We start from the raw sequence: 20,213 nt of genomic DNA, 5'->3' as shown, positions 1-20,213 counted from the left end.
ACAGCTGATCCCATTACAGCCCATCCCGTTCCAGCTGATCCCAATCCAGCTGGTCCCGATCCAGCTGGTCCCGTTCCAGCCGGTCCCGTTCCGGCGGCTCGGGCGCCGGCGGGGATGGTGGCTGTCCCCGAGCTCTCCCCCGAGGCCTCCCGGCTGCTGGTCTCGGCTGCGCTCTCCCTCGCCGCCCTCCTCCTCTTCCTCACCTTCCTCCCCACCGCCCCCAGGGGGGGGCACCCGCCAGGTCAGCCCCGCGGCGGGGGACGGGGGACGAGTGGGACCAGCGAGGGGGGCAGACTGGGACCAGTAAGGGACACAGACTGGGATCAGTGAGGAGGGCAGGCTGGAACCAGCAGGGAATACAGACTGGAACCAGTAAGGAGGGTAGACCAGTAACTGCAGGGAATATAGACTGGCACCAGTAAGGAGAACAGACTGGAACCAGTACGGAGAACAGACTGATACTAGCAGGGAATACAGACCGGAACCAGTAAGGAATACAGACCAGAACTAGTACGGAGAACAGACTGGCACCAGTAAGGGATACAGACTGGCACCAGTAAGGAGAACAGACTGGCACCAGTGAGGAGGGCAGACTGGCACCAGTAAGGGATACAGACTGGCACCAGCAGGGAACCCAGACTGGCACCAGTAGGACCATGCCCCCCCCACCACCACCGGCGGGTCCCTCCCCCCTCGGGCCCCATTTAGGGGCGGGCGGGCGGCGGGTGCCAGTCGGCGGGTGACGGTGACACCGGGGGCACCTCGCGCCCTCCCCACCCCGGCTTTTGCCCAATTCTCTTCTTTTTGCAGCCAAGAAGATGGCGCAGCTGCCGCGGGGACACATCCACGCCGAGAGCCTGGGCATCGGCAAAGCCATCGCCGTCCTCACCTCCGGGGGGGACGCCCAGGGTAAGCGACACCCCCGGGACCCCCCCAAGCTGGCGGCTGCGTGAGGGTCGAGCCCCGTTTTGGGGAGAAATCGGGTGAAAATGGGACTTTGCGGGGGGTCAGATCCTGCAACCGGTTGAGTTGCTTGAGTTTTCTCCCTGCTGCGGTTTGGGGGTGACCTTGGGGGGACAGTGGGGTGACAAAGCCATGGGGCAGGGTTAAGGGGGGGGGTTTGGGGTGCGGGGGGGGGGGGGGTCTGGGTGCCCCATGCCAAAATTTGAGGGGGCTTAAAGAGCTGGCACAAAGTGGTGGGGTTGCCCAAAAATGCAAGGATTCAACCCAAAGCTTGTCCTGCACCTGGGTGGTCCCAGGGATGGGGGATATTTCATGGCGGGGGGGGGGTTCATCCAGCCTGGGGGTGGTCTCCACTCACCACCACCCCCACCCCCCCGCTGCCACCGCGCTTGTCACCCGGTGTCATGCGGCACCGCCGCTAAATGTCAACGGGGCAAAAATAACCCGGGCAGCTGCGGGGCCGGATTCAAGGGGGGGCCTGGGGGGGCTGCCGAGCCCGGCGCTGTGATGATGGCTTTAGGGAGGGGGTGTCCCTATGGGGGGGGTGTCTCCCGGGTGACACTCTTCTCCTGTGTGTCCCCCCCCCCCCCCAACCAGGCATGAACGCGGCCGTCCGCGCCGTGGTACGGGTGGGCATCTACACCGGCGCCAAGGTCTACTTCGTGCATGAGGTTGGTGCTGTCCCCTTGTGTGTGTCCCCCCCCCCAGCAAAAAAAACCCAAAGCCTTGGGGTGGGGAGGGGTCATTTCAACATTGCGCGTGTGTGTGTGTGTGTGTCCCCTCCCAGGGCTACCAGGGGCTGGTGGACGGTGGGGACAACATCAAGGAGGCCACGTGGGAGAGCGTCTCCATGATGCTGCAGCTGGTGAGCTGATGGCTGAGCCCGGCCAACTCATTGCACCGATGGCTGGGGGGGGGCGGAATATGGTGTAACCCTACGCCACGGCGCCGGGGTCAAGCCTGAAAATAACCCGAAATCGGAGCTGAGATGGGGGTGGGGGGGGAAGAGATGGACAGATGGACATGGGGGTGCTGGGGAGGACCCAGCACCCACGGTGGGGGTGGGGGGGGTCCCGCAGGGGGGCACCGTCATCGGCAGCGCCCGGTGCCAGGATTTTCGGACGCGGGAGGGACGCCTCAAAGCCGCCCGGAATCTGGTGAAACGCGGCATCACCAACCTCTGCGTCATCGGGGGCGACGGCAGCCTCACCGGCGCCGACACCTTCCGGGCCGAGTGGAGCAGCCTCTTGGCCGAACTGGTCAAAGTGGGTACGTTTGTGTGTGTCCCCCCCACACTTACCAGAACCCCCCCCCCAGATTTCATCTGCGGGATGAAAAAGGGAGGTCTGTACCAAAATCAGGGGGTCTGCACCAAAATCAGAAGGGTTGTACCCAGAAAAAGTGAGGCTTTTTCCCCCACGCCGGAGGTTTGTGCCGGTGTTTGGCCCCTTGGGGGTGGTTTTGGGGGGGGGGGGCAGAGGGAAAAGGGGGTGTCGCACCCTGCGGCAGGGGGAATCACGGCGGAGGAGGCGAAGAGGTCAAGTCACCTGAACATCGTGGGCATGGTGGGCTCCATCGACAACGACTTCTGCGGCACCGACATGACCATCGGCACCGACTCGGCGCTGCACCGCATCATGGAGATCGTGGATGCCATCACCACCACGGCCCAGAGGTGACGGGGACACCCCCCCCCGTGTCCCCCGCGCCGGGGTTGGGGGGACGATGACGACCCAGGTGTCCGCACCCCACTCCGCTCTGCCGTGGGGTGAAACTCCTGTCTCCCGCAGCCACCAACGGACCTTCGTGCTGGAAGTGATGGGTCGCCACTGCGGGTACGTCCTTGTGCCACCACCCCGATCCGCCTCCTGAGACAGAAACTGGGGAAAAAACCCTAAACAACCTCTTTTTTACCCATTTCCAGCTACCTGGCGCTCATCACCGCCCTGGCCTGTGGCGCCGACTGGGTTTTCATCCCCGAGTCTCCCCCCGAGGATGACTGGGAGGACCATTTGTGTCGGAGGCTGACGGAGGTAGGACGGGCTCCGGCGGGCGCCTTGTCCCCATCCCTGTCCCCATTGTCACCCCCCGGCTTCCACCCCCCAGACCCGCCTGGGCGGCTCGAGGCTGAACATCATCATCGTGGCCGAGGGTGCTGTGGACAAGCACGGCAAGGCCATCACCTCCGACGACATCAAAACCGTGAGCGGGGAGGGCAGGGGAGGGAGAAACCCCTTGATTTTTTTGTCCCAGCCCTTTCCCGGTCCCGCTCCGGGACCGGATCCAGGTGCATCCCTGTCTTGCAGCTGGTGGTGAAGCGTTTGGGATATGACACCCGGGTCACCATCTTGGGTCACGTCCAGCGCGGTGGGACGCCCTCTGCCTTCGACCGCATCCTGGTAGGCAGCTCCCTCCCACCCCGGCCCTGGGGTAGAGGGGGTCTGGGGCAGCGGTAATGTCCCTGTCCCCATCCCTGTCCCCACAGGGCAGCCGGATGGGTGTTGAAGCCGTCATGGCTCTGCTGGAGGGGACCCCCGAGACCCCCGCCTGTGTCGTCAGCCTCTCAGGCAACCAGGCCGTGCGCCTGCCCCTTATGGAGTGCGTCCAGGTGGTGAGTAGGGGCAGGGGGACGGGACCCCCCAGGGCACCCCCGTGCTCCCCAGTGACGGGTGCGATGCAAAGCCGCGTGGCACGACGCAAACACAAAACCAGTGTGCAGCAAACCCAGGTGGTGGGAGGCAAACCAGCGTCCAGTGCAAAGGCAGGCAGCATGATGCAAACCCCCCCCGGCCGCGGTGCAGAGCTGGCTGGCAGTGGTGCAAACCCGGCCGCCGCGGTGCGGCGCAAAGCTGTACGGTGCGGTGCCAGCCCAGCCGGCACGCTCCGAACCGCGCCGGGGCAATGCCAACCCCTCTGACACAACGACAAACCCAGCCCGTGCCGTCCAAACCCGGCCGGTGTGGCACAAACCCATCCAATGTAATGCAAACCCAGCGGGGTGCGGTGCAAACCGGGCCAGTGCGGTGCGATGCAAAGCCAGCCAGCATGCTTCAAATCCTGCCGGGGAAACGCAAACCCATCCGACGCCAACGCAAACCCAGCCCGGGCCATCCAAACCCGGTCAGCGTTGTCCAAATCCGGCCGGTGCGGTGCGATGCACAGCCATACGGTGTGATGCAATCCCAGCCAATGTGATACCAACCCGGCCAGCGCAGCACAAACCCACGTGGTGCGATGCCAGCCCGGCTGGCATGCTCCCAACCCCACTGCGGCGATGCAAACCCACCCAACACAACGCAAACCCAGCCGGCGTTGTCCAAATCTGGCCGGCGCGGTGCGATGCAAAACCACGCGGCGCGATGCAAAGCCGTCCAACGCGATGCAAAGCCAGCCGGGGTGGTGCAAAGCCATGCAGCACAGTGCAAGCCCAGCCAACGTGATGCCAACCTGCCCGACGCGGTGCAAACCCGGCCAGCACGGTGCAAATCCACACGGTGCGGTGCCAGCCCGGCCGGCACGCTCCAAACCCCGCCGGGACCACGCAAACCCATCCGACACCATGCAAACCCAGCCCATGCTGGCCAAATCCGACCGGTCCGGTGTGCCGTAAAGCCATACGGTGCAGTGCAAAGCCATGCGGTGTGACACAAAGCCGCGCGCTGTGACACAAAGCCATACGGTGTGACACAAAGCCAGCCGGCGCGGTGCAAAGCCACACGGTGCGGCGCAAACTCCTCCAACGCGATGCAAACCCGCCCATCTTTGCTCCCCGCAGACCAAAGACGTGACGACGGCCATGAACGAGGGCCGCTTCGAAGACGCCCTGAAGCTGCGGGGCCGGTGAGTGTCTGCAATCCGTCCCCAGTGGGGACCCAGGGCTCCGGTCACCCCTCGGAGCTCCGACCACCCCCCGGGTGTCCCACACCCACCTCCTCCCACTTTGCAGGAGTTTCCAAAACAACTGGAACGTGTACAAGCTGCTGGCACACATCCGCCCCCCCTCCACCAAGGTATGGCAACGGGGAGGGGGTGACGGGGACACCCCCCCAGCCCCAGAACCCACCCCCCCAACACTTAACGCCGGCTGCGTTGTCCCCGCAGAGCGGCTACACGCTGGCCGTGCTCAACGTGGGCGCCCCGGCCGCCGGCATGAACGCGGCCGTCAGATCCACCGTGCGGATCGGGCTCATCCACGGGCACCGCATGCTGGCGGTGCACGACGGCTTCGAGGGGCTCGCCTTCGGGCAGGTGCGACACCCCCCCCCCCTCCCACCCCGGGGGGAGGAGGGGGGGGAAAAGGGGGGGTGCACAGGGTGGGGGGCAGCCCCGAAAAACCCAGGAGCCCCCAAGATGGGGATGCTCAACCCCCTTCCTCATCCCAGCCCCCCACGGCTCATCCCGCTGTCATCCCCCGGGTTGAGGGGCACCGGGTTACCCCAATATCGCTCCAATATGGTCACAACACCCCAAAAACCTTCTCCTGCCCGCCCCCCCCCCCATCTTCTCCTTTAACGCCCCCCAACTTGCTGCGTTCCCCCCAGGTGGAAGAGATCAGCTGGGAGAGGGTCGGCGGCTGGACGGGGCTGGGAGGATCCAAACTGGGAACGAAGAGGTAATGCTCCTCCCCCCGAGAAATCCCATGGGGGGGGTCTCCAGGTGGAGCCCCCCACCCCGGGCGGGCTCAGCCAGGGCGGTTTCACCCTCCCAGGACCCTGCCCAAGAAATATTTTGAGGAAATCAGCGCCAATATCAGCAACTTCGGCATCCACGGGCTGATCATCATCGGCGGCTTCGAGGTGAGCGGGGAAGCGATGGCGGCACAGGGTGGGGGGCACTGTGCTGGCACCAGCACTGACCCCCCCCCCCCCCGCCCCCCGCAATGTCCCCCAGGCTTTCACGGGCAGCCTGGAGCTGATAGAGGGGAGGGCCAAGTTTGAGGAGCTCTGCATCCCGCTCTGCGTCATCCCCGCCACCGTCTCCAACAACGTCCCCGGCTCCGACTTCAGCATCGGCGCCGACACCGCGCTCAACACCATCACCACGGTGTGGCCCCGCTCCCCCTGCCCCCCCACAACAGCAACACTCCCTTAACCTAAATCCCCTTTTTCCGCCCCAATTCTTCCGCCTCCGGCAGACCTGCGACCGCATCAAGCAGTCGGCGGCCGGGACCAAGCGCCGCGTCTTCATCATCGAGACCATGGGTGGCTTCTGTGGCTACTTGGCCACCATGGCGGGGCTGGCGGGGGGCGCCGATGCCGCCTACATCTACGAGGAGCACTTCAACATCCACGACCTGCAGGTTGGGGACCCCCCCCCGTACCCCAGGTCAGTGGGGGCTGCATTTATTCCCCCTTCCAAGCCCCCCCGCCCCGCAACACCCATATCACGCTCCACGTAGGTCAACGTGGAGCATTTAACGGAGAAGATGAAGACGACGGTGAAGAGGGGGCTGGTGCTCAGGTACGGCCCCAGGGGGGGTGGGATGGGATTCGGGGGGGGGACAGAATGGAATGGGGATGAAGAGGTTGCAATGGGATGGAGGGGCTGGAATGGGGATCGGGGCGGGGGGGCAGAACGGGGATCAGGATGTTGCAATGGGATGGGGGGTGCGGAATGGAATGGGGAGGGTGGGATGGGGGGTGGAATGGGAAGTGGTAAGGGGTGGGATGGGGGGGTGGAACAGGGATTTGGGGTGAGATGGAGGGGTGGAATGAGGATTGGGGGTAGGATGGGATTAGGACGGGAGCGTGGAACAGGGATTTGGGGTGGGATCAGGGGCTCCGGAAGGGGATTGGGGGGTGGCTGAGCCCTGCCGCGCTCGTGTCGTCCCCGCCATGAGCCCACCTTTCCCCCCCCTCCGGCACAGGAATGAGCGGTGCAACGAGAACTACACCACCGACTTCATCTACAACCTCTACTCGGAGGAAGGAAAGGGCATCTTCGACTGCCGGAAAAATGTGCTGGGGCACATGCAGCAGGTTCGGACCCCCGGCAACGGGGGTGCAGCCCCCAAGGAAGGGGCTATGGGTCAGGAGACCCTTGCCCGGGGCTTCCTCCGGTTTACCCAGTGATTTTTCCGGCGTAGGGTGGCACCCCAACCCCCTTCGACCGGAACTTTGGCACCAAAATGGGTGCCAAGGCGGTGGCCTGGATCACCGGGAAGATGAAGGAGTGCTCCCGGCACGGTGGGTGCCGCACAGGGCGGGGGGGTTCTCTGCCGTCTTTCCAAAAGCCCCTACCCTTCCCCACCCCCAAAAGCAACCCCCTGGCTCCTTCCGAAAGTCCACGCTTGCTCTGATCCTTCAATGCCAGATTTTGGGGGGTGCTGGCCCCCTCCCCCGGAGGGACTGAATGGCTGAGCTGGTTCCCCGCCTCCCCTCGCAGGTCGCATCTTCGCCAACACGGCCGACTCGGCCTGTCTGCTGGGCATGCGCAAGCGCAGCCTCGTCTTCCAGCCCATCACCGACCTCAAGGAGCAGACCGACTTCGAGTAGGTGGCCCCCCCCAGCCCTTTTGTCCCCCCCACCCCAGGACCGTGCCCCAGCCCCAGAAAGGATAAATCACAGAATAGAATCACGGAATTGTCTAGGTTGGAAGGGACCTTTCAGATCGTGGAGTCCAACCGTCAACCCAACGCTGCCCAAACCACCACTGACCCATGTCCTTCAGCGCCGCGTCTGCCCGGCTTTTAAACACCTCCAGGGATGGCATTTAGGGACTGGGGCCATGGGACGAGGGGGAAGGGTTTTACACTGGAAGAGGGAGATTTAGGTGAGATCTGAGGAAGAAATTCTTGGCTGTGAGGGGGGTGAGCCCCTGGCCCAGGTTGCCCAGAGAAGCTGTGGCTGCCCCATCCCTGGAGGGGTTCAAGGCCAGGTCGGACGGGGCTTGGAGCAACCTGGGCTGGGGGAGGTGTCCCACTGGATGTGGGGGTGGAACGAGATGATCTTTAAGGCCCCTTCCCACCCAAACCATCCTATGGTGACTCCACCACTCCCCTGGGCAGCCTGTTCCAATGTTTGATAACCCTTTCGGTGAAGAAATTTTTCCCAATATCCATCCTAAGCCTCCCCTGGCGCAACTTGAGGCCGTTCCCTCTCATTCCTTGGGAGAAGAGACCGACCCCCCCTGGCTACCCCCTCCTTTCAGGGAGTTGTGGGGAGCAAGAAGGTCTCCCCTCAGCCCCCTTTTCTCCAGGCTGAGCCCCCCCGGCTCCCTCAGCCGCTCCTCACAAGTTCTCCAGCCCCTTCTCCTTGTGCTCCAGACCCCTCACCACCTCCGTTGCCCTTCTCTGGACTCGCTCCAGCCCCTCAATGTCCTTCTTGGCGTGAGGGGCCCAAAACTGAACACAAAATTCGAGGTGGGGCCATCCCGGTGCCGAGAACAGGGGACAATCACTGCCCCAGTCCTGCTGGCCACGCTATTCCTGATACAGGCCAGGATGCTGGTGGCCTTCTTGGCCACCTGGGCACACTGCTGGCTCGTCTTCAGCCGGCTGTCGACCAACACCCCCAGCTCCTTTTCCACCGGGCAGGTCTCCGGCTGCTCTGCCCCCAGCCCGGAGCGTTCACGGGGTTATTAAACAGAAGCTGGGAATGGTTCCCTGGGCGACGCAGCGTTGCTTCCACCCGCGACCATCACACCGCCCTCTCTCTCTCGCCCAGGCACCGCATCCCCAAGGAGCAGTGGTGGCTCAAGCTTCGCCCCATCCTCAAAATCCTGGCCAAGTACCACATTGAGCTGGACACCTCGGAGAAAGCCCACCTGGAGCACGTCATGCGCAAGGGCGTGTCATTCGAGGCCAACATCTAAGAGGCGATGGTCGGCACGGCTTCCCCAGAGCACGTCCCCGTGTCCCTCCGGGGAACCTCCAAAACAAGCGCTCCCCGTTGTAGCTCGCACTTCCCCGGGAAGCCGGGCAGCACCTCCACACCCCAAGGGCACCCTCTGCCTCGGCAAAAGAACCGTTTTCCCGAAGCACAGGTTTTCCTCAGGGTAAATTTTGGATTGGTTTAGGTATTTTATGGGCTTTTTAAACAGAAAAGAGTTTCCCCAAGCGTTGCGGCGGGATGTTGCGATGAGCTGAGAGCAAATGGTGCAGGTTAGAGACCCTCGGGCACCACTTTAGTGTTAAAAATTCAGAATTGAGATGCTGCAATAAATTCACCACTCACTCGCGGTGGCAAACACGAATCGTGTTCCAACCCTCCGGCGCTCACCCCCTGGGGAAGGGGAACGCGGCTCCCACCGCCCCACATGCACCCCTGGCCCCGATGGCTTCGTTTCCCAGCCCAACAGGGAGGAATAAAATATATATAACCTGATTTCCGACACCAACCCCCCCCGCCCCCGCCAAGTTTCTCCCATAACGCAATTATGAAAATTTGCCCGCCTGACTTCACCTTGGAGAGCACGGGGCGGCTCTCCCGGGATCCCTGGGTACAGCTGGATCCCTGAAGCCCCAGGAGCCGCAGGGACATGAGCTCTGCCCCGTCTGGGGGGTGTTGAGCTGCGGCCACGTGCGAGTGTTGGCACCGAGTGAAGGGGCCTGCCAGCATCGTTACACAACACACAGCCTCGCTACGTGTGCTTACGGTGGGCTTTTCCACCGGAATCCCAGCTGACACGTTCCACAGGACTTCTCCGGGTCCGACACCACCTTCTCTTGAAGGTCCTTCAAAGGAGGAGGGTTTCCCCATTCTCCCCGCACCCAGAAAGCTTTCCTTTCCCCAAGGTCCGCCCCAATACAAAAAAAAAATAAAAAAAAAAGAGAAAAAACCCAGGTTAATCCAACAGCTGGGATATAATTTGCCGTTAAAGGGGGATTGTTCATCTGATGAGGCCGAATTTGAGGGGAAAGCGCGTGTGAGGAGCCGCCGAGCAGGCGCTGTGGGCAGGGAGACACCACGGGGCCGTCTGTGAGCGGGCACCGGGAGATCCCCGCTGCCCCGCGCCGGCTCAGGCGGAAAAGCAGAGCAGGAGGAAAAGAAAACCAGGACAGCAACCGGGGAGGGGAATGTGGCACCTGGAAGTTCCAAACCCAGCGGCGAACCTCATCCCCGGCGCTGCCAGGAGGAAGCGGTGACAAAGGAGCCGAAGGCCGGCGAGGAAGAGCCCCGGCGCCTCCTCTTTCGCTTAGCTAAGGAGCAACACGTACTCCTTCAGGCAGGTGGGCAGCGGCAGCTCCTTCACCGCCTCCGGGAGGAACCGCACGCCCAGGCTGCGGCGTACGGCGTAACGGGAGAGCGTCTGTAAGGTACCGGGGGCCGAGCAGAGCCGGGTGAGCTTTTCACAGAGCTGCTGATCCCTGGTCACCTCCCAGGGCATGCTGCCGTTTTTTCTTAGCTCAAAATGTCCGATAGCTCGATGGAGAAGATCGAAGCAGGAATCTTCGCGCTCCGTACCCAATCCCCGCACCAGCAACGCCACCAACCGCGAGATGGGGGTTTGACCTTTCAAATTAACCACCCGGACCTCGGCCCCGAAGTCGAGCAGGATGCTGACGCTCTCCAGGTTCCCCTTCATGGCGGCCCAGCTGAGCGGTGTGTCGTTGTTGTAATCGCGGGCGTTCACCAGGGCGCCGTTCTCCAGCAGCGACCGCACGCACTCGGCGTTGTTCTTGAAGGCGGCCCAGTGGAGCGGGGTGTCCTTGTTGCCGTCCAGCGCGTTGGGGTTGGCCCCATATTCCAGGAGGATTTCCACGCAGGTTTCATCCTTTTCCGCCGCATAGTGAAGGGCTGTTCGGTTGTAGCCGTCCAGGGCATTGACCTGCAGGAGAAAAGGAGGGAGGAGAAAGGATCTGGGCGTCACTGAGACACCCCAGTTCCTGCCAGTGGCAGGAGAAGCTCCGCAAAACCATTCCTGCATCCCAAATTTAGCGGATGGGAAAATAATGCAGGGAGGGAGGGAGAGTACAACCTGCCGGCAGACAGAAGGAACTGGCAAAAATCAGGTAATATATAGGTTTCAGTTCTTCCTTCAGGCTTGCACCACAAAACCACCCTCCCTCCCCAGGCAGCGGCACCCCTGAGCTCTCGGGCACAAACGTTTCCCTCCCTACGGAGACGATAAACCTTCACCTGGGCCCATTTTTCCCCGTCAGGGGGCACAAAACCGGCACTGCTTAAAACCATCGGCTCAAATCTCAGCTGTCCATCGGCACCCACCGCCGCCGCCTCCCGACTTCCCGGCCCCTTTTCAAAGGGACCTTTGCATTTTTAACGTGCTTTTGTTTTATTTATTTATTTTTTTTTAAAAGCCTTTACCTCCGCTCCCTTCTGCAGCAGCAGCTCGACGCAGTCGGCGTCAGCCACCATGCAGGCGCAGTGCAGCGGTTTCAGGGTGCCGTGCATGCAGTTCACATCCGCACCCTGCGAGGAAGACAGGAAACCGCAGCCGGGATTAACAAACCCACCCGTTCTTGGCCCTTTTCCACCCCCAAGCCAGCAGCTGATGCGCCCTGATTTGCATCGTTAGAAAGCGTTTATTAATAGATACACGGCGCAACGCTCCTGCGCAAGCCCTCCTGGGGTTTGTTTTCAGACCGGGCACCGCGGTTGCACAGAGCTCCCCGCCGGGCAGAAACGCTCGACAGCCTGTGTGTCTGCTCCCAGCCTCAATTTTAATTAATTCATCATCGTTAAACGATGCTTGAAGAAACCTGGGTGCTGCAGGGGGCTGGAATAACCCACGTGGAGGTTCGCTGCCCGCACACCGGCTCTCTGCGCCAGCAGGATCCCGAGGAACGGCGGGTACGAGGCCAACAGTGGGGCTGGAGAAATTCTGCCTCTGGCAAATGAACCGGGAGCCGTTTAAAAGCCACCGGCGCGGCCCGAGCTGCCCCGGGAGCATCCTCTGGTGGGACACAGCCCCGGGCTGAACCCAGGGACTTGTCAGCTCTGAAAGGGCGTCTCTAAGGAGGCTTAAGAAGCTCGGAGGAACCTTCACCACCCAAAATAGCTCAGAAGCTGCCCGGATCAGCCAGGCTTAGCCAGGGTAGAATCGCAGAAAGCCAGGTCAGAAGGGACCCTGAGGAACACCTGGTCCAACCTTTCTTAGACTTATTTTAAAGTCTAAAGCTTGATTTTAGGGTCTAAACCCTCATTTATAGGGTCAAAAGCCGCATTTTGAGGGTCCAAACCCCTCTTTTTAGGGCCCAAAGCCTTTTTTTTTTTACTGCCTGAAGCTACTTTTACAGGATCCAAACCCTCATTTTTACTTTCCAAAGCCATTTTTGTGTTTCAAAGCCTCATTTTTAGGGCCCGGAGCCTCATTTTTATCATAGAATCTCAGTGTGAACCATTTTCCTCTTGTGTCCAGTCGCAATCTCCCCAGGAGCAACTCACACCCACCACGCCTCATCTTTTTCATGGGACCCCTTGTAAAAAGGGAATCTCCACCTTCTTTGTAGCCACCCTTTAAAGACTGGAACATGGCAATAAGGTCTCCCCAAACCTTCCTTTCTCCAAGCTGAACAAACTCCGTTCTCTCAGCCTTTCCTCACATGACAGCTTCCCAGTCCTTGGATCATCTTGGTGGCCCTTCCCTGACCCCTCTCCAGCCTGGCAACAGCTTTTGTGTGTAGAATCACAGAAAGGTTTGGGTTAGAAGGGACCTTAAAGGCCACCCAGTGCCACCCCCTGCCCTGGGCAGGGACACCTCCCCCAGCCCAGGTTGCTCCAAGCCCCGTCCAACCTGGCCTTGAACCCCTCCAGGGATGGGGCAGCCACAGCTTCCTGGGCAACCTGGGCCAGGGGCTCACCCCCCTCACAGCCAAGGATTTCTTCCTCAGATCTCATCTCAATCTCCCCTCGTTCAGTTTAAAGCCACCATCGCTCATCCTCTTGTCCAGCGGGGACCAGAACCGCTCGCAGCGTTCCAGGGGTGCCCGAACAGCACGACCCGGGCCGAGCCCAAGCTCCCAGCGCCCCAAACCCCTCACCCAGAGGGGCAGCGATGCCCCCGGCCCGGCCGCCGCGAAACGGGAGCGGGAACCCTCCGGCAGCACCGGGTCTCAGGGAAGGGGTGCCCCTCCCCCCCATCCCCGGCAGACCCTCCGTTTCCCTCCCGAGCGCTCGGCGGCGCCGGAGGCTCACCCTGCCGATGAGATCCTCCACGTTGTCCCGCGGGAAGGAGCGGATGGCGGCGATGGTGCGGATAAGCCGCTCCGACAGCGAGTATTTGCTCTGGATGCTCTGCATGATGTACCACATAGTGCGGGCCGGCCCGGCCGCCGCCGCCTCCGCATGCCCCAGGGACAGGCCCCGCCGCGCCCCCGCCGCCAGGCCCCGCCGGGCCCCCCCGGCTGCGGCGGGGGCGGGAAGAGCTGCCTGGGCCGCACCGAGCGCCGCGGGGAGAAGCAGCGGGTCTCGGGGGTGGGGTCCGGGGGGTCCCGGCGCTCCGCGGCGTCCCGACGCGGCCGCTCCAGGCCCAGCGGGAGGCGGAAGCCACCGCCGCTACCACCCGGAAGTGACGCGGTGAGTCAGGACGCATGCGTAGCCACGCCCCCGCCTAACCCTCCGCCAATCCGGCTCCCGGCCTTCCGCGAGGCTCCGCCTCCTCGCAACTCTTCCGCCCCCGCTTCGGGAGGTCCCGCCCTCCCCACTCCACGTCGCTCTCCTCCAATCGCCAGCCGCTCCCGCCCGCAAGTCCCGCCCCCCTCCCGGCTCTCCACCAATCCGCCTTCTCCGTGCGCACCCGCTGGCTTCCGGCGGCCCTAACTGGGCGCGGGGGGAGGGGGGCTCTATGAGGGTCCCGGGGGACTCCGTAGGGGCCTGTGGGGCTCTATAAGGGTTAGGGGGGCTCTATTAGAGCTGGGCGGGGTCTGGGCCAAGGCCAGGGGGGGCTCTATAGGGCCCTGGGAGAGGGGGTCCCGCCCCCTCCCCAGCCAATGGCGCGGCGCCGTCGCGCTCGGAGTGACGTCACGCTCCCGTCCCTTCCGACAGCCAATCCACGGCCGGCGACCCCACCCCGCGCATGCGCGCCGCTCCTGCCCCCCCCGGCTGCCTCCGTAGAGGTCGTGACGTCATCGTGGCGCGCCGCGGGCACGGGCCGGGATGCAGCGGGCGGCGCTGAGCGCGGTGTGCGGGGCGGCGCGGGTGAGCGACGGGGGGGGGGGGAACCTTCCCCCCCGGGACACCCTCGGGGCTCCTTCCCCCCAACCGCGGCTCCCCGGAGACCCCCCTCCCCCCTGTCGGGGCCGTCCTCGGGCCCCTTCCCGCCAACCGGGGCCCTCACGGGGCCCCTTCTCCTCCCCCAGGACTCCCCCCCACCATCCGGGACCCCTCCCGAGTTCCCCCCTGCCCCGAAGCCCTCCCGCGGTTCCCTCGGTCTCCTGCCCCCGCCCCCCCCAAGGCTCCTTCCCGCCAACCGGGCCCCTCCCGGGGGTCCTTCTCCGCGCCCAGGACCACCCTCCCATCCCCCAGCCAACCGGGACCTCTCCGAGGTTCCTCCCCACTCCGGGACCCACCCCCCCCGTCAACCTGGGCCATGCCGGGACCCCTCCCCCCCGCACTGGGGCTCCTTCTCCCCAACCGGGACCCCCGGACCCCTCTCCCCCCGCCCCAACCCCGCACCGGGTCCACCCCGGGGCCTCTTCCACCAACCCGGTCCCCCCCGAGGCTCCTCCACCCCTCACCGGGACCCCGCCGCCGCTGCCCCGGGACCCCGGACTCCTCAGTCCCCTCCGTGGGGGAGCCCCGGTGCCGGCTCACGCCCCTCCCTCCCTCCCTCCCCCCCGCAGGCCCTCCCGGCCCGGTTCTTCCGCGTGTCCCCCCGGTGCTGGCGGCGGACAAGGAGGCGCTGCTGGAGCTGCGGCGGCGGACGGGGCTGCCGTTCATGCAGTGCCGGGAGGCCCTGCTGCGCTGCGGGGGGGCCCTGGCGCAGGTGGGGGGGCCGGGAACGGGGGCGGGAAGCGGGGGTGGAGGGACGGGACGGGCGGGGGATGAACAGGGAACCAGGGGCGGGCGGGGCACCTGTGGGGTGGAAGGGGGAATCGGGGGGGGGACCTGGGGCACGGCGGGGGCAGGGGAACGGGGACACCTCGGGGGGGGGCGGTGTCAGGGATATGAGGGGGCAAGGGGGGAGAACGGGGGAGGGGGGGAACGGGGTGGGGGGGTGTGACTGGGGGAGCCAAAGGGGGAGGCCCCAAGGGGGAGGGACGGGACGGGACGTGGGGGGGAGAACGGGGGCCTGGGGGGACACCAGGGAGGGGGGACACCAGGAGGGGGAGGAACCAGGAAAGGACACCCGGGAGGGGAAGGGGGGGGTGACAGGGACCTCGGGGGGGAACCGGGGCGGGGGGGCAACAGTGACCTGGAGGGGGGGAACAGTGACCTGGGGGGGGGGGTGACAGGGACCTGGGTGTCTCTCTCGGGGGCAGCCGCAGTGGTTGGGGTCTGCGGCCCTGCAGTGAGGGGACTCCCCTGCCTGTCCTCGTCCCCCCCCCCGTCCCCCCCCCCCCGCAGGCGGAGGCCTGGCTGCAGGAGGAGGCGCAGCGGCGGGGCTGGAGCCGGGCCAACACCGTGCGGGACCGTCGGGCGCAGGAGGGGCTGGTGGGGCTGCTGCGGGAGGGGACGGCGGCCGTCATGGTGGAGGTAGGTGACACGAGGACACCCCCTAAGGGGGGGGGGACGGACACACACGTCCTGCGCCCCCCCCTCCAGTGGTGTCACTGTCACTCCCGCAGGTGAACTGCGAGACGGATTTTGTGGCCAGAAACGCGGAATTCCAGCGGCTGGTGGAGGCGGCGGCGCTGGGCACCATGGCCCTGTGTCAGGCCACCGCCGCGCCCCAGGACGGCTGTGCCAAGGTGGGGGGGGGGCAACAGGGAGGGGGAGTCACCTGTACACCCCCCCCCCGAGCCCCCCTAAAACCTCTCCCCTCTCTCCAGCACCTGCTGCAGGAGGAGGAGCTGGCTCAGCTCCGGACAGGACCTGGGGGGGGGCTGCTCAGTGACCACATCGCGGTGGCCATAGGTGAGGGGGGAGGACAACACCAGAAACCCGCTGGGCGGGGGTGGGGGGGGAGAAACCCGGGGACGGGGGGGGGGGGCAAGAAACCCTGGGGAGGGGAGGGAAGGAAGCCCTGGTGGTAGTGGGGAGGGGGCAGAAACCCCCTGAGGATCAAGAATCCCGGGAGGGGGGGGTGGGGCAAGAATGCCCTGGCAGGGCAGAAAACCTCGAGGGGGGAGGTGAGTAAACCCGGGGGGGGGGGACACGACCCTGGGGGGAGGAAGAGGGCAGAAACCCCTTTGTGGGGGATCAGGAATCCCTGGGGAGGGGCGAGAAACTCCTGGGGGAGTGGGGGTGGGGAAACAAGAATCCCCGGGGGGCAAGAAACAATGGGGGGATACCCCTTTGTGGGGGGTCAGAAACCCTGGGGTGGGGAGGACCCCTTGGTGGGGGGGGGGGGCAGAAAACCCTGGGGGGGCAGAAGAAAACCCTGGGTGGTGACCAGAGCCATGTCCTTTCCTGGGAACAAGGATGTGGCTTGGGAAGGGGTATGGGAACCTGGGGGGGGGGGGGGGGGGGGCGGGGCACTGGGACAGGACCCCCCCACCCTGCCCAGACACCCCCCCCTCCTCCTCCCCCCCAGCATCCTGCCGACCCCGAACTGGTTTTACAGGGAAGCTGGGGGAGAAGCTGGCGCTGCGGCGCGCGGGGTGGCTGCGGGTGCCGCAGCGGGACGGGTTCATCGCCGCCTACGCCCACGGGTGGCTACCCGGCCACCGCCCCGGTGGCCATGGGCACCTACGGGGCGCTGGTGGCCTGTCAGGTGACGGAACCCCAAGCCCCTGCGGCCACCTTGGAGGAGGTGGGGCGGAAGGTGGCCCAGCACGTTGTGGGGCTGGCGCCCACGGCCGTGGGGAGCCCCCAGGACGAGCCCCGCGGCGAGGAGGAGACGCGGCTGCTGGCCCAGAGCTTCCTGCTGGAGCCGGAGCTGAGCGTGGGCAGTTCCTGCAGCGGCACCGGGCGCTGGATGTCCGCGACTTCCTGCGCTTCCGCTGCGGAGAGGAGACCCACGGCCAGACCCACGGCGAGGAGACCCACGGCCACGACCAGACCCACAGCAGCGAGGGACCCACGGCCGCGAGGGAAACTACAGCAAACCAGCGGAGATGGGGTAGTGGCAGGGGAACCCGCAGCGAGTTCTGCCCCACACCTCCAGGTCAGGATCAGCCCCAGAGTGAGCTCAGCCCTACACGGAGCTCTGCCCCACACCATAGGTCCAGATCGGCCCCACAGCGAGCTCAGCCCGACGGCTGTGGGTCAGGATCCAGCCCATGCTCTGTGTCTGGCTTAGCCCCATGCCTTGGGTCTGGATCAGCCCCATGTCGAGCTCTGCCCCACATCTCTGGGGCAGAATTGGCCTCACGTTGAGCTCAGCCCCACATCTCTGGGTCTGGGTGGGGCCTTCAGTGGACGCCCCAGCTGTGTGTGGGGGGGGCTTGGGGGGTGTATTGGGGGTGTCACCGTGTGAGCCCCCCCGGACGAGGCAGAATAAAACCATGGAGGAACCGGCCCCCGGTGCTTTGTGGGGTGGGGACATGGCGGGGGCCCCCGTTCCAACCCCCCTGGGCAGGGGGGGCCCTATCATCCCCCCATCTGCTCCCCAACATCCCTGTGCCCCCCCCCCCCCCCCACTGGAGCTGCTGCTTTTCTGCTGGGCTTTTAATGGCAAACGAGTAAAAAGGGTCAAAAACATGGAGGGGGGTGGGTGGGGGGGGCGGCACTTTCTGGCTCCCCCGGGGCTGAGCAGGGGCCTGTGGGGTTGACACCAAGGGGGGTGTAAACAGGAAGGGGGGGGTCCTTAACACCTTGTATTGGCGGGGGGGGTGCCCCCCTGGGTGCTGCCCGAGGGGCCACCCCACTCCTGGCCCCATCTTGACACTGGGAGGGGGGAACCCCTGGGGGGGGGGGGACGACGACACACATGACAGTGGTCATCGGGCCACCATGGCGGGGGACACACGGGGGGGGGTGTCCCTGGTCCCTGATGGTGGGGGGGGAGAACACGGGGGGGGGCGGGGGGGGGCTGGCAGGGACACGGGGGGACAAGGGGGGGGGGGGATGACACGGGGGGGCCTGGGGTCCGTGGGAGACCCTCCCCGTCCCCCCCCTTGCTCCCCGGGGTTGGGGACACGGCCCCCCCCCCCCCGCCCCGGTCACCGTAGCGTGTGTGTCACAACCCCACCCCCCCCCCCGTCCCGTCGTCACCGGCCGCCTCCCGGGACAAGTAACCGGGAACAGGCCGGGCTGGAACAGCTATCCTGGATTACTTGAACCGGCCGCGGCCGCGCTCCGCTGCGCCCCCCCCCGCTCCCCCCCCTCCACGACCCCCCTCGTCCCTCCCCTTCCCCCCCCCAGCCCGTGTCCCCGCTCCCTCTGCGCCGCCGGGGGTCCCTGCTGGGGGTGACACGGGGAGGGGGGGATTTAGGGAACCGGTGCCCCCCCCTCCCCCCCCCCCCATAACCCCACACCGGGGCTGGGGGTGGGGGGGCACATCCCGGGCAGAGCCCCCAGCCGGGGTGTCGCGGTCCCGTGTCCCCCCTCCCCCCGGGACAGCCCCTCACCGCGGCCTCGGTGCCCCCCGGGACGGAGGCGACAGCGGGTGGGGGGGGGGGAGACACGCATTGACGGGGGGGTGACAGTGGGGGGCAATAATGGGGGGGGGGGTGTGTGTCTTTACCGGGGGAGGGGGCTGACAGCAAGGGGGGGGGACGAGGGGGGGGGGATACACCACACACGCCGCCCGGCCCTTCCCCCACCCCGGGGATCTCAGCCCCGCCCCCCCCCCACCCCCTCCCCCCGTGCCGCTGCCGGGGGGCTCCGGCTCCGACCCCCCCCCTCCCCTCCTCCCCCGCCTCCCCCCCCTCCCCGGTACCTGCTGCCGCCGCCGAGCCCGGGGGGGGGCGGATGGGGGGGGAGACCCCGCACCGGGGGGGCGGGGGGGGGGGGGGGGCCGCACCGCCCCGCACGCGCCCGCCGGAGGAAACGGGCCGCGCGGCGGTTTCCAGGCCCCCCCTCCGGGGGTTGGGGGGGGGGGCGGGGGGGCGGGGCGGGGGGGGAGGGGCGGCCGCGTCCGGCGCTTTGTTATTTTGTTACCGACGGCGGCGGGGTGGGGGGTGGGGGGGCGGGGCGGGTGGGGGGGTGTGAGGGGGGGAAGGGGGGGAGCCTTGAAACGGCCGGCGGGCGGTGATTGGGCGGGCGGCGGGGAGGGGGGCGGTGCCGGCGGGGGGTGATTGGCCGGGCGCGCGGAGGGGGGCGGGGCCGGGCCGTGTTTACCTCGCAAACATTCCAGGCGCCGCGGGCGGGGAGGGGGCGGGGCCTCCGGCGCGGGACACGCCCCCTCCGGGAAGGGGGCGGGGCTTCGGGGCGGGGGGGATCCCTCCCAGTGCCCCCCCAGTGATCCCAGTGTCCCCTCAGTGCCCCCCAGTATCTCCTGTGCCCCCCAGTATAACCAGTGCCCCCCCGTATAACCAGTGCCCCCCACTGCCCCTCAGCATCCCCCAGTATCCCCCAGTACCTTCCAGTGCCCCCCCAGTACCTTCCTGTGCCTCCCAGTATCCCCCCAGTATTCCCAGTGCCCCCTGTGCCCCCCAGTGCTCAAAGTGCCCCCCAGTACCCGCCAGTATCCCCCCAGTATTCCCAGTGCCACAAGTGCCCCTCAGTATCCCCCAGTGCCTCCCAGTATCCCCAGCGACCTTTTGTGACCCCCCAGTGCCCCCCAGTGCTCCCCAGGATCCCCCAGTACCCTCCAGTGCTCCCCCCAGTATCCCCCCGTACCCCCCAGTATCCCCAGTACACCCCAGTATCCCCAGTGCTCCCCAGGATCCCCCAGTACCCTCCAGTGCCCCCCAGTATTCCCCAGTACCCTCCAGTGCTCCCCCCAGTATCCCCCAGTATCCCCCATATTCCCCAGTATTCCCCAGTACCCTCCAGTGCTCCCCCCAGTATCCCCACTGCTCCCCAGGATCACCCAGTACCCTCCAATGCCCCCCCAGTACCCCCCAGTACCCCCCAGTACTCCCCAGTACCCTCCAGTGCTCCCCCCAGTATCCCCAGTAACCCCAGTATTCCCCAGTACCCTCCAGTGCCCCCAGTGCCTCCCAGTACTCCCAGAGCCCTTTTGTGACCCCCAGTGCCCCCCGCCCAGTATCCCCCAGTATCCCCAGTGCCCCACAGTATTCCCCAGTACCCTCCAGTGTCTCCCAGTATCCCCAGTGCCTTTTTGTGCCCCCAAGTGACACC

At 65.8% G+C, this 20,213-nt stretch overlaps 3 protein-coding genes across 3 annotated transcripts; 2 read left to right on the top strand and 1 right to left on the bottom strand.

Annotated features, from left to right (window-relative positions):
• Positions 1-86: 86 nt before the first annotated feature.
• PFKM (phosphofructokinase, muscle) lies at positions 87-9,156 on the top strand. The gene is made up of 23 exons (XM_054183224.1): positions 87-241; positions 811-909; positions 1,561-1,634; positions 1,751-1,828; positions 2,043-2,232; positions 2,473-2,638; positions 2,754-2,798; positions 2,888-2,996; positions 3,070-3,165; positions 3,270-3,362; positions 3,449-3,574; positions 4,739-4,803; positions 4,910-4,973; positions 5,065-5,211; positions 5,505-5,575; positions 5,672-5,759; positions 5,854-6,006; positions 6,098-6,262; positions 6,362-6,423; positions 6,830-6,941; positions 7,049-7,148; positions 7,348-7,453; positions 8,628-9,156. The coding sequence occupies exons 1-23, from the start codon at positions 115-117 to the stop codon at positions 8,773-8,775; spliced, it is 2,484 nt and encodes an 827-aa protein (XP_054039199.1). The 5' UTR covers positions 87-114; the 3' UTR covers positions 8,776-9,156.
• A 591-nt stretch (positions 9,157-9,747) lies between these two features.
• On the bottom strand, positions 9,748-13,425 carry ASB8 (ankyrin repeat and SOCS box containing 8). Its single transcript, XM_054183225.1, has 3 exons — positions 13,059-13,425; positions 11,229-11,333; positions 9,748-10,731 (listed from the first exon to the last, which is right to left on the bottom strand). Exons 1-3 carry the CDS (start codon positions 13,173-13,175, stop codon positions 10,099-10,101), a joined length of 855 nt encoding a protein of 284 aa, XP_054039200.1. The 5' UTR covers positions 13,176-13,425; the 3' UTR covers positions 9,748-10,098.
• Positions 13,426-13,837: 412 nt separating this feature from the next.
• On the top strand, positions 13,838-17,484 carry TSFM (Ts translation elongation factor, mitochondrial). Its single transcript, XM_054183300.1, is given in 8 exon segments — positions 13,838-14,060; positions 14,705-14,847; positions 15,429-15,557; positions 15,650-15,772; positions 15,854-15,938; positions 16,588-16,681; positions 16,683-16,906; positions 16,909-17,484. Coding segments are annotated over 8 exon segments (1,440 nt in total). The 5' UTR covers positions 13,838-13,852; the 3' UTR covers positions 17,343-17,484.
• The last annotated feature ends 2,729 nt before the right edge of the window (positions 17,485-20,213 follow it).

Source organism: Rissa tridactyla, chromosome 24 (assembly GCF_028500815.1).
Source record: "Rissa tridactyla isolate bRisTri1 chromosome 24, bRisTri1.patW.cur.20221130, whole genome shotgun sequence".
Classification (NCBI taxonomy): domain Eukaryota; kingdom Metazoa; phylum Chordata; class Aves; order Charadriiformes; family Laridae; genus Rissa; species Rissa tridactyla.
This window is presented reverse-complemented; position numbering and strand designations above follow the sequence as displayed.

What these genes read in the sequence shown, in the direction of transcription:
- PFKM (XM_054183224.1), top strand. Translation starts at nt 115, where the DNA reads ATGGTGGCTGTCCCCGAGCTCTCCCCCGAGGCCTCCCGGCTGCTGGTC. An exon ending in AGGTCTACTTCGTGCATGAG is followed by an intron (nt 1,635 to 1,750) that starts GTTGGTGCTGTC and finishes GTCCCCTCCCAG; the next exon opens with GGCTACCAGGGGCTGGTGGA. An exon ending in AAGAGGGGGCTGGTGCTCAG is followed by an intron (nt 6,424 to 6,829) that starts GTACGGCCCCAG and finishes CCTCCGGCACAG; the next exon opens with GAATGAGCGGTGCAACGAGA.
- ASB8 (XM_054183225.1), bottom strand. Translation starts at nt 13,175, where the DNA reads ATGTGGTACATCATGCAGAGCATCCAGAGCAAATACTCGCTGTCGGAG. An exon ending in TGGAGGATCTCATCGGCAGG is followed by an intron (nt 11,334 to 13,058) that starts GTGAGCCTCCGG and finishes TCTTCCTCGCAG; the next exon opens with GGTGCGGATGTGAACTGCAT. An exon ending in TGCTGCAGAAGGGAGCGGAG is followed by an intron (nt 10,732 to 11,228) that starts GTAAAGGCTTTT and finishes TTTCTCCTGCAG; the next exon opens with GTCAATGCCCTGGACGGCTA.